Raw genomic sequence first — 12081 nt, 5'->3', positions numbered from 1 at the left:
TCCTGTGACGGCCCGTTCCACTCTGAGGTTCCTTTCATGTAGAAAGATGGATCTGACATCTAGTCTGTGTCTCTGCTGTGTCTCTCCCTGTCTCTGTCTCTCTTTCTCCCCCTCCCCCCAAGTCCCTCTCTCTGGCAGTTGGGATTGCCCAGGCTCACACAGCTAATTAGTGTCTGAAGCTGGAGTAGAACTCACGTCCTGACTAAGGGCTGGTTGCCCCCCTGTCGCACCACCCAGCCTCAATCAGCCTCTCCCCACCTTCCCGTTACGACGGGTTCTGCCCTCCGGGATCACACCACACAAATCTGCTCCTCCTTCCACAGGATAAGCCTTTAAATAACTGAAGGCAGTTATGCTGTCTCCCTGACCTCTCCCCCCATCTTCTCCAGTCTCCCAACTATTCCTCATAGAACATCCTTCACGGGCAGGTATCCCCCCTCCTGCACACACCTGCTCCGTCCGGGACTCTCTTCTCTTGTTTCTCATTATGGTCATTTCCCAGGGACCTCCTTGGCTCCCATTGGTTCAATGATCACATCTACACAAACGCCTTCTAGACCATCCAGTCTTAGCCCCCTGAGCTCTAGTCCCACCATCCAACCACCAACGGACGTCTGCTCTTGGATGCCTCACGATCAGATTTCAGCAAACATTTATTGCGTCCCTACTATGTGCCAGGTGCCAGATACACAAGAGAAAGTGCCCGCCCTCGAGGAGCTTCTGTCCTATTAGGGGAATACCACACGGGTAAGTGAATACAGGACTTCTGGAAATAAAGATCTCAAGGGCCGCGAGCATGAACGATGGAGGGGATCGGGCTGGAGGAGGAGGTGAGGGGTGATGGGAGCCAGGGCCTCCGAGAGGCAGCTGCGAAGAGGGAGTGCACTCCAGGCACAGGAACTGGCCCGTGCAAAAGCGGGGGCTGGAATGCAGTCTTCTTGGAAACGGGGCCGGTTTGTCTGGAACAAGGTCCGGGGAAGGAGAATAACGGAAAACGTGGCTGGAAAAAGGAATGCGGGAGGATGAAAGCAGACGGACTTAGACGCTCAACAGGGGAGTCTCTATCTATTTCATCCTAAGGGCAACGGGAAGCTGCAGGAGCTGTTTGTGGAGGGAGTGACAAGTTGGGTCTGAGCTTTAGGCAGATTGAAGGCTTGGGGTGGGGAGAGGCTGGAGTCCTGAAGACCAGTCAGGAGGCTCGTCCAAGAGCCTAAGTCGGGGATGTTCTAGGAAGTCCAGGATATCTTGGGAGCAGAAAACACAAGACCCGGCAGCTACTCGATAGTGAGGCAGAGAAGGAAAGGAGGAAGGAAACAAGCATTTTTAGGCTTTTACTCTATGCCAGGCACTGAGCCCTTTACCAATATTATCCCATTTGATCCCTCTAACTACCCTAGGGAGTAGGTGCTGTTATCTCCATTTTACAGCTGAGGAAACTGAGGCAGACAGAGGTGAAATGATTTGTCCAGAGTCACAGAACTAGTAAGTGTCTGAGGCTGAATTTGAACTCAGCTCTTCCTCCCGGCTCAGTGAGACTGCAAAGTGGGGCGACTCAAAGGAAAGTGGAGCTCTGGACGAAAACTGGGGAGTTTGGAGGAGGGGTGCTGTGGGGGAAGAACAACGAGCTCTGTTCAGTTTGAATTTGAGACACCCCTGGGGCGTGCTCTGGGCCCATTCTCCTTCACCTGCCTTGTCATGGCGGTTGCCAAGTCTCCTCGTTTCTGCCTCAGTAACATCTCCCGAATATGACCCCTCTCACCGGTCCCCCAGCTGCGACTCCGGCCCGGCCCTCATCACATGTCACCCGGACTATTGCAGCAGCCTCCTAATTGGTCTCCCCGCCTCCAGTCTCTCTCAATGCTTCACACAGCTGCCAAAGTGGGCTTTCTAAAGTCCACGTCCAACCCTACCAACGCTTGCTCGGCTTCTATTGCTAATTGACTGGGGGAAAACTCCAGCTTCCCATTTGGCATTTAAAGTGCTTACTTCTGCTCCCCTGCCATCCCCTCCATCTTTCCAGGCCCATTTCCCACAGACTTTACATTCTGGCCAAAACGTCTTATTGCTGTTCCAGGAAAATGACATCCAGTCTCCCGCCCCCATACCTTTGCACAGGTTGGCCCCCGTGCCTGGAACGCACCCCCACTCCGTCTCTGAAGAACGCTGGTCCTTTTCAAGGCCCTGCCTCCTTTCAGCCACCTTTCCCGCTGTCCTGCTCATCGTTAGTGTGTACCTGTCTCCGATTGTTCCCTAATCCGTGCTGTAGCCCGTCGGCTACAACAATATTAATAAATGTTTATGGGAACACACTTCCTAATGTTGTTAAAAATTAGGAACTAAATGATAATATTAGAAAAAAACATGCAATATTCCTAAATATTTGTTGCATTGAGTTAAACTGAAACAAAATGAGTCGAACCCCCCTTTGGAGTCTTTCCTTTGGGGAGGGAACTCGAGAACAATGGATCCATTTTTTAAAACTCAAGTTCAAATTGTGCTTCAGACACCTTCTAACAGGAGGCTGGTCAAGTCTCTTAATCTGTGCCTCAGTTTCCTTAGCTATAAAATGCGGGGGCTGGACTCAACGGCTTCCACTCAGGATCTTTTTCTTTTCCTCCTATTCTCCCGTCCCTTGCTTCTGCCCTTCTCCGGCCCCCTCCGCCCAGTGGTCACGTTTGGTTTCTAGATCTCTGGCTGTGGCCAACAGTGGAAACCTTCCATCCCCCCCAGAGGGGAAGAATACTCCGTCACACACTTGACCGGTCAAAGGGGCACCCGCTTACATCCGAGACAAGGGTGACATTTAGCCACAAGAATGAAGGGAACAAGTTGATTCTAAAGTTCGGCTAAGGTGACTCTCCCTGGGGTCTCTGAATCCTCCGGGAAGGCTTTTGGCTGTGGTGGGGCCGGGGAGGAATCGGGAAGCCTCCGTCAGTCTCCCTTCCATCAGCCATTTATCTACTTGTGTGACTGGAGCCTGTGTCTTTCCCTCACTGGGCCTCGGGGTCTTGGATACAACGAGGGGGGCAGACAGAGCGATCTTTAAGGGCGCTTCCAGCTCGGAGTTATCTGCCTGGGTCCGGTCTTTGCTTGGCTTTGAGGAAAAGAAGGATTTGGGCTGAGAATTCCTAGGATGGGGGAAAAGAAAGGTAATAAAATCTCCATTTCCCAGCCAGCCTCAGAATCTCCCAAATTCTCCAAAGGAAACTCGGCGTATCTGTGAGCGTCAGGGGCAATCCGCTCACACAATTGTCCTGTGTCTGCTCCGAGGGGCCCTGGGAGCCGGCTGGGGGAGGAGCCAGGGGCTGCCCTGGCTGGCCGGCAGTGGGGAGGCTCCGCGGGCTCGCGTCAGGAAGCTCAGGCGGCGGCTCCAGAGGCTGCTGGGGTCCTGAAGCTCCCCGGCTGGGCGATGGCTCCCTCCTTCCCTGCCTCTCTCAGGAGGAGCTGCCCCACAAAGGGAAGGAGAACAGTATGGACTTGCGCTTGGGATGACATAAGTCACCACTTTCTCTGTGGTCAGGTCCTTCCCCCCTCACAGAGACTCCTTAGAATGAGATTGGGAACCATGACCGTAACATATCTACCGAGGGACTTCAGGCTCCCCGGAGCCTAGGAGAATAAAGCCTTAATATCAATCCCATTTTGTGGGAAAGAAACTGAGGCTGCTCAGAAAATACAGCTGTTTCCCAGGTTTCCCAGGCCAGAGTGGAAAGCCATGGTATTGGGGGGGGTTCAAATCTAAGTTCTCATTAACTGTGTGATCTCGGATAATTCACTTGAACCCCAGTCCCTCCATCGGAGAAGTGGGGATGTTAAACCTCGGCCTGCCGCCTGTCGCCTTCCCAGGGTCACCGTGAGGATGCCCTGATGGAAGGAAGAGCCCCGGGTGCTTTATCAAGTTCAAGGTGCAACAGAAATGGGCCCTGACGACGGGGCCTGCGCCGAGAGAGCAGAGAAGAAAATGTCTTCTCTTTTCTTACTGCATCAGGGCTAAGTCTGCAGAAGCCACTGACCCCAAGGAGGACGTGAGAGCGCCCAAATCCCCCTCGGCTCCTCCACGGGTCTCCTTCCGGGCCAGTCATGAACCGCCGCCTCTGGGAAGACTTTTCAGATGGCTGTGGCCCACTTTCTGCCCCTCGGAGCCAGCCTGATTTCAGGGGCTCCTCAGGAGTAAGTCCCCTCCGCCAAAGCAGGTCAGCACTTTCTAGTCAACGAGAGCCGTCCAACACACTGAGAGGGTGAGGGACTTGTCTGCGACACAGCCAGTCGGTCAGAACAATAGCACTCTATCCCCTGCTTCATGGCTGCTTAGATTATCAGGACCTATCAATTAATTGATTGGTCAACAAACATTTATTAAGCACCTACTGTGTGCCGGGTACTAAACCAGAGCATAGACTGGGGCTACGTTTTGTAAATAAGTAGCTGTAGGAGATACGTGCAAAGGAGATACTAAGTAACTTTAAAATAGAGGCTACAAGAAGCTGGCTGAGGGTGGGAAGGGGGGAGGCCTGAGGGAGAAGACAGGAAAAGACTCAAATCCCAGAGAATGAGGATATAGGGGTCTCAGTGGCCTCCAAGAAGGCCCACAGGTCCCTTGACCTCCCTTTTTGTCCCACATAGTCTCCCTGCCTCTTCTTGACAGTCTCCTAGACAGGGAGTCATTGAGCCTCTACTGGAAGATCTCCATGGGTTGGGGGAAGCTCGATGTCTCCAAAGGTACCCTCCTTGTTATGAGAATTTCTTCATTTTTATGGAGCCGAGATTGACCCCCGAGACTCCCCCCTCCCCAGCCTCCGCAGCCAATAAGAACAAGCTTAATCCCTTTTTCTTTTCCTTCACTGTCCTTCCAAGCCTTCTCTCCAAATGAAACATTCTCAGGTCTTCATGATCAAAGTCGCTGAAGGAGGCAAACACAAACCTAACCTAGAACACTAAGGCACCGGGCGCTCATTGCTGGGGAGCCAGCCCTCACACAATGGACGGGACCCCGAGACCCTGCGCCATCTTGGTTCCCTTCATCCTGAGATCTCCAGCATCTTCCAGGTCCTTCCCACCACAGATTCTGTGGCCTGACACCCCCCCCCCCACGTGGGCAGAGAACAGTGAGGGAGCCCAGGGCGCTCAGCCCGGACACATAAGCCTCTCACCGCGCCCCAAGGAGATCTGTGGGCCATACTGCAAAGCGCTTCACAAATTACAACTGGGCAAGCGTGGGGAGCTTTCCACTGCCAAATCACAGGCTGACATCAAGCCTTGCCTTCCACCTCGACCCCCAGGCCTCCTTCCCCCTCCAGACTGGTCTCGGCTCGTCTCTCCCGGAGCAGCGGACGGCACGACTGAGCGCTCGGTGCTCGGGGGCGATACGCCCACCTCTGTGCCAGCTGGTGGGGGTGAGAACCGTACGGGGTTTTAGGCAGGAGCCCAAGGGAAGCTCAGGGCCCCCAGCCCTGACTACTAGCTTTGTACCCCCGGTGTGCTACAGAGAAGGCCAGATGAGCAGTGAGATGCTCTAAATCTCAACCGTGAGCTCCAACATTTACTGTCTGTGTGACTTTCAACGAGTGTCTCTCTGTGTCTCTCTCTGTCTCTGTCTCTGTCTCTGTCTCTTTGTCTCTCTGTCTCTCTCTCTCAGGCTCTGTCTCTGTCTCTGTCTCTCTATCTCTGTCTCTGTCTCTATCTCCTTTCTGTCTCTGTCTCTTCTCTCTCTCTTTTGTCTCTCTGTCTCTCTCTCTCTCTCTGTGTCTCTGTCTCTCTCTCTATCTCTATCTCTGTCTCTGTCTCTCTCTCTTTGTCTCTCTGTCTCTCTCTCTCAGCTCTGTCTCTGTCTCTGTCTGTCTCTGTCTCTGTCTATCTCTGTCTCTGTCTCTTTCTCTCTCTTTTGTCTCTCGTTTCTATCTCTCAGTCTCTGTCTCTGTCTCTCTCTCTCTCTGTCTTTGTCTATCTCTGTCTCTGTCACTTTCTCTCTCTTTGTCTCTCATTTCTATCTCTCAGTCTCTGTCTCTCTATCTCAGTCTTTGTCTCTGTCTCTCTGTCTCTCTGTGGGTGCCTCTCTCTCTTCTCCCTTCTTCCTTCCTTCTTTCACTCCCTCAGTTTCCTCCTCTGAAAATGAGGAAATAGGACTAGATGGCCTCACACTCCTGGGGAGCAGCCCTGAGCATGCAGAAGGGAAGTGTTTCCTCCAGGGGTCCGTGGCCACTCTGTGTCAGACACGGGACTTGGAACCAGCTTTCTCTGGCTAGATGGCATTGGAGGTCCCTCCTAGCTCTAATGTGTCCTAAGCTTCTCTTCTGTGGAAAGCCAGACCCTTTCCCTGAGACTCAGTTTCCTCATTTGGGAAAGGCTCCCCCAACGCCTTCCATGGGCCGTGGAGAAGGGAAGGCTCTGTGCACTCTGAGGGATCGGCAGTGGGAATGATCGCCCCGGCTCTCCTCTTCCCTCCCTTCCCGCTGCTCCCCAGCAGCCCTCCCCCCCAGCAGGCTTTACCTGGGACGTGTCATGGTTGAAGATGACGGCGTTGAGGTCTCCGCAATTGTAATGCTTGATGAGGTCTTCGGTGGTGTAGGGGGCCTGCAGGCTGCCGGCCCTGAGGCTCTCGTGCTGGAGCAGGGTCTGATTCAGCGCAAACAGCACCTGGGAACCCAAGGGGCCGACAGTCAGTACCCGAACAGTGGGAGGGAGCCCTGCCCAGCCCCGGGCTCCCATGAGGCCTTCCCTTCTCCCCTCCTCTCCATGTTCAATCATGCGCCGTCAGAAAGTCCGCCAAAAGGGAGCACCGAGAGGACCACGGGGCCCCTCGGTCCCTGCAGAAAGAGCCCCGGCCTGGCCTTCGGGAGCCAGAGAGCTATTACCAATACCGAGCTTGGAATTCTCCCTGGGCCTCAGTTTCCTGCTATTGGGGAGGGGGCCGCGGTGGGCAACCAACAATGCCTCGTGGGGCCGTCCTGACCATCTCGCAGGAGCGCGGCGGCCGCACCTTTCCTGTCCTAGGACAGGTTCTCCAAGAACAGAGCCGTGATCCCCGACACACAGACGGTCTCTCTATACACAAGGGGTCGGGGTGACCTCAGACCGATCCAGCGTAGAGACGAACCCACAGGCAAATGATGGACGCATCATTGGACCAACCAACAAACGGGCGGATGAATGCACAGGCAGAGGGCTGGTGGGAGCCACCCAAAGGCCCGAGACCTTCCCTGATCCTCCCACCCTCACTGGGCCCTCTCTGTCATGAATGCAGATACGTGCCTGTAATCTCTCCCCCTTAGAATGGAAACTCCTAGAAGCAGGAGGAGGACTTGCTTTTCTCTGTAGCCCTGGCACCTCACACGGTGTTTGGCCCAGTAGGTACCTATTAAGCGCGTGTTGGTTAACTGATTGATTGGATGGATGCATGGAGTACAGAAAGATGCCCGCGTGAAGGACAGAAAATGCAGACATGGAGGGATGTGGATGGAAAATGAACAATGAATGAGTGAATGGATAAACAGGTCACGAGTGAATGAGTGAATGAAGAGAAAATGCAGAGATGGAGGGATTTGGATGGAAAATGAACAATGAATGAGTGAATGGATAAACAGGTCACGAGTGAATGAGTGAATGAACAGAAAATGCAGAGATGGAGGGATGTGGATGGAAAATGAACAATGAATGAGTGAATGGATAAACAGGTCACAAGTGAATGAGTGAATGAAGAGAAAATGCAGAGATGGAGGGATTTGGATGGAAAATGTACAATGAATGAGTGAATGGATAAACAGATCATGAGTGAGTGAGTGAATGAAGAGAAAATGCAGAGATGGAGGGATGTGGATGGAAAATGAACAATGAATGAGTGAATGGATAAATAGGTCACGAGTGAATGAGTGAATGAACAGAAAATGCAGAGATGGAGGGATGTGGATGGAAAATGTACAATGATGAGTGAATGAATGGCCAGATCTTGAGTGAGTGAATAAAAAATGCAGAGATGGAGGGATTTGGATGGAAAATGAACAATGAATGAGTGAATGGATAAACAGGTCACGAGTGAATGAGTGAATGAACAGAAAATGCAGAGATGGAGGGATGTGGATGGAAAATGTACAATGATGAGTGAATGAATGGCCAGATCTTGAGTGAGTGAGTGAATAAACAAAAAATGCAGAGATGGAGGGATTTGGATGGAAAATGAACACATGAATAAATGGATGGATGGCCAGATCTTGAGTGAGTGAGTGAATGAACAAAACATGCAGAGATGAAGGGATATGGATGAAAAATGAACAATGAATGAGCAAATGAATGACCAGATTTTGAGTGAGTGAATAAAAAATGCAGAGATGGAGGGATTTGGGTGGAAAATGAACACATGAATGAATGAATGGATAAACAGGTCACGAGTGAGTGAAACAACCAAAAATGCAGAGGTGGAGGGATGTGGATGGAAAATGAACACATGAATGAGTGAAGGGATGGCCAGATCTTGAGTGAGTGAGTGAATGAATGAATGAGCAGACATATGGACACGTGCATGCTTGAGTGAATGGCTGGATGGGGCACGTACAAGTGAGTGGATAGTCAGAAGCTTGGACGGATGGATGAATGAGCAAATGAATGAACAAACGTGTGAATGAACAAGCAGATGGATGGAGGGATAAGCATAATGGTGGAACTCCCCTTAATCATCCCGATCCCCTCTTTCCCAGCGGGAAGGGCTGGCCAGAGGAGGGGGACTGAGCTCCCCGGAGAGTCCCGCCCTGCCCGGCCATGTGGGCAGAGCCGTGTCTGGCACAGTCCAAGCATTCCTGCTCTGCCTGCCGGGGTGCTGAAATCTCAGCCACAGCCAGCCAGGCGCTGGTTGTTGACGGCAGCTTTACAGTCACAGATGGAAAACAGCAGGAGAAAAGGGGAAGGAGGGGTCCATCCGGCTGATGGAAATGTCGCCATGGAAACCAGCTCTCACAAACACGGCCCATGCCGGGGGTGAAAGCATCCATTTAATAGACTCACTAGTATTGCTCAGCCCTCCCATTACTTGGGATCAGAAGATTTAGAGTAGAAAGAGGCTTAGCAATCAACTCATCCCACCCCCTCATCTTACAGATGGGTAAAGGAGGCCCCGAGAGGGCAGAGGGGGGCCTAAGAGCATGCTGGGAGGATTTGAACCTGGGTACTTGGGCTCCCAGCCCTGACTCCTATTGGTGCGTGACTTGTTAGAAGCCCCCATTCCCCCACAGGGGCTTCCTCTCGGAACACCAGCGGTTGCCACTCTAGCCCACTCAGTGACCACGAAGCCCACGGTTAAGTCACCAGTCCCAGGTTAGTTCATTCACAAACTTCTTCGCCGGCCTTGTGCTAGCGACGGCCACGTAAATAGTCCCTGCCTTTAAGGGGCTTACAATGCACCAGGGAGGCCGCAGGAGGACCTGAGATGAGCCGAGAGAAGGTACCAAGGAACAGCGTCACTGAGGAAAGGGGGGGTCTCCTGGGGGGACGCTGGAGGAGAATTGGAGAAAGGAGAAATCAGTGAGGGCGGGACAGAAATCAAGAACACAGAGGAAGTCCTCAACAGGCATTTTTAAAAATTGCTCTCTTTGGTCTCTACACCTCCTCCATTTCTGAACGTGCTCCTCCTCCTTCCCATCCCTGGCAAACGACCTTGGAAACACAGCATTGGGTGGAGATTTTTAAAAGAGAGTGGGGAGAGCTCAGCAAGCCCCAGCTCACCAGGGTCTCCCGACGCCCCCAGATGTAGAACCGGCCCCTCAGATTTGTCTCCTACTGACAACCTATTTATCACCCACCACTTCTAAAGCCATCGCTCTGACCCTGCCCTGGCCCTTCTCAGGCCGGGACACCCGGCGCAGGGTCTAAGAGCAGAGGGCAGAAAAGTTGGAGCCGGAGGGCTTGGACACACAGAAGAGGATGTGAGAGCTGGAAGAATCCTCAACTTCTCCCAGTTTTCCTGAGACCAGGAGGTTAGAGAGTCAGGGGTAAAACTGATCCAGACCCAGGCCCTCTTGCCTCCCCACCCCAGGCTCCACCCCCCTCCCCGTCTCTTCCACATGCGGCTGACTCAGAATTCATTCATTCATTTTCACTCATTCGTTGCTACCTGGAGCCGGAGCGGGCAGAGACACTCCACACCCCGAACGGGTGGGCCCGGCCCGTTCAGAATAACAGACCTTGGGCCGCCGCCTCCACAGCTAACTCTAGGATAATGTTTATGTTAAAGAGTTGACATGAGCTAACAAATAAGGAAGGAAAAAACCCCAGGCTATTCTGCTTTCCTATCCCGTTTACATGCTCAGTCCCGGATGAGCCCGACGTGGGCCGGCCTCCAAACTCTCCCTGCCTTTGCTGCTTCCCAGGGGTTTTCTCCTTCGCCCTCACCAAGGGCTGGGCCAGTTTGGGGGATGCTCCTCTGAAGCCAGAGGCCGGTGGTGGGGTAGGGGGTCCGGATCATGAAGGGGTGGAGGGGGAGGAGTTTAACCTGAGAAGCTTCAGCAGCCGTGATGGCGACTTTGCAGAAAGGCCCAGGAGGCTTGAAGTCAAGGGAAAATTCCTGCGGAGAGCTGCTCCAAAGAGCAGGGAGTGAGTGGGCCGTCGGGGAGGGTGAGTTCCCCGTACCTGGAGGTATTTAAGCAGAGGCTCTGGTCGGGAAGGCTCTCCAGGGGTTCCTGCCCCAGACATGGGTATGGCCAGTCTGAGATCCCTGAGATCTATGATACTGAGCTGGAGGACCCTGCAATTCCCCATTCCCCTTATAACCCTGGCTCCTTTTTCCTGAGCACTTTCAGGTTGATGAACACCCTCAGGGCTCTGCAGTTCTCAGAACGCTGGGGCTGGAGTCAGGAAGCCCCCTTCCTGCCTCAGTTTCCTCATCTGCAAAATGAGCTGGAGAAGGAGATGGCCAATCAGTCCTGCATCTCTGTCAAGAAAACCCCAGATGGAGAATCAGACAGAATAACAAGAACAGAATAACTTCAGAGCAGCTCAGCAAGATGGGAAGTAGGGAGAGCACTAATAACTACCTTCTCCAATTCATAGATGAGAAAACTGGAATAATGACGCCTCCTATTTCTTTGCTGCTCGACAAAACATTCTCCTCCAAATACTCTTTTGAGATGAACAGTTAAATATGACCAATCCCATTTAACAGATGAAGAAACTGAGGACGACGCAGAGGATGGGACTTTCCTAGAGCCATGTGGTTAGTGTCTCAGAGCCGGGACCTAGATTGAGCCTCAATCCTCTAAGATCAGCTATCTGGCCTCTTCATGAGAGGGGCTTCTGCAACTCTGTTGGTCTGTCAGACCCTGTCTTCATAAAAAGTCCCCACCTGTGTTTTAAAACCCCTCCCAGCTCCAACATCCCCCATTCTAGGTTCCCTCCCAGCCCCGATATCCCCCGTTCTAAGCCCCCTCCCAGCCCCGACATCCCCCGTTCTAAGCCCCCTCCCAGCCCCGACATCCCCCGTTCTAAGCCCCCTCCCAGCCCCGACATCCCCTGTTCTAAGCCCCATCCCAGCCCCGACATCCCCTGTTCTAAGCCCCCTCCCAGCTTTATAATTCCCCGCTTTGTATTTCAGGTCCCTCCCAGCTCTGACACTGTTCCATTGTCCCTCAGAGCTGGACTTTCTCTGTGCTCGGTTCCCGGGTCCCTCCTGAAACAAATCAGAGCTGGGCCAGAGCCCCCACCTCTGGGGACAGCCGCCTCCAGCCTCTTTTCGAGTCTCCCCCTGCCACGTCCCGCCCCCCCCCCCACGACCTAGAAAAAGGCTCTCAGAGAAGCCCGATTGTCCAGGTGAGCCCCAAGTCCCCCGCGCCGGCCGGTGACAAAGGACGCAATCATGGGCTGTATATTATTGGAAGGCCGGCTTGCATGTGTGCAGCGTGAATGGTGGCGAGGCTCTCAATGAGCTCTCTCATGCGCACATCGGCCGGGCTGGGGCTTCCCCGGTCCCTCAGCTCCCGGAGAGCGCAGCGCAGAATGAGCCCATTGAGTGGGAAAAGGGGCCCCTTTCTCCCTCCAACCGGCAGAGCCTGGGGCACCGAGAGGGACTCGCTCCTTCTGCGGGGGACAATCCCCTCCAAACAC

General features: G+C 53.3%; 1 protein-coding gene across 1 annotated transcript in view; it reads right to left on the bottom strand.

The window, feature by feature from the left end:
* Window positions 1–12081, bottom strand: part of TRABD2B (TraB domain containing 2B) — a 212781-nt gene that overhangs the window by 70393 nt on the left and 130307 nt on the right. Inside the window, exon 3 of the mRNA XM_051999752.1 lies at window positions 6487–6633. Within this exon, the coding sequence (XP_051855712.1) occupies window positions 6487–6633 (147 nt within the window). The remainder of the gene's footprint in view (window positions 1–6486; window positions 6634–12081) is intronic.

This window comes from Antechinus flavipes, chromosome 4 (assembly GCF_016432865.1).
Source record: "Antechinus flavipes isolate AdamAnt ecotype Samford, QLD, Australia chromosome 4, AdamAnt_v2, whole genome shotgun sequence".
NCBI classification, from domain to species: domain Eukaryota; kingdom Metazoa; phylum Chordata; class Mammalia; order Dasyuromorphia; family Dasyuridae; genus Antechinus; species Antechinus flavipes.
Note: the sequence above shows the minus strand (reverse complement) of the source record. Positions and strands in the feature narration are given on the sequence as shown.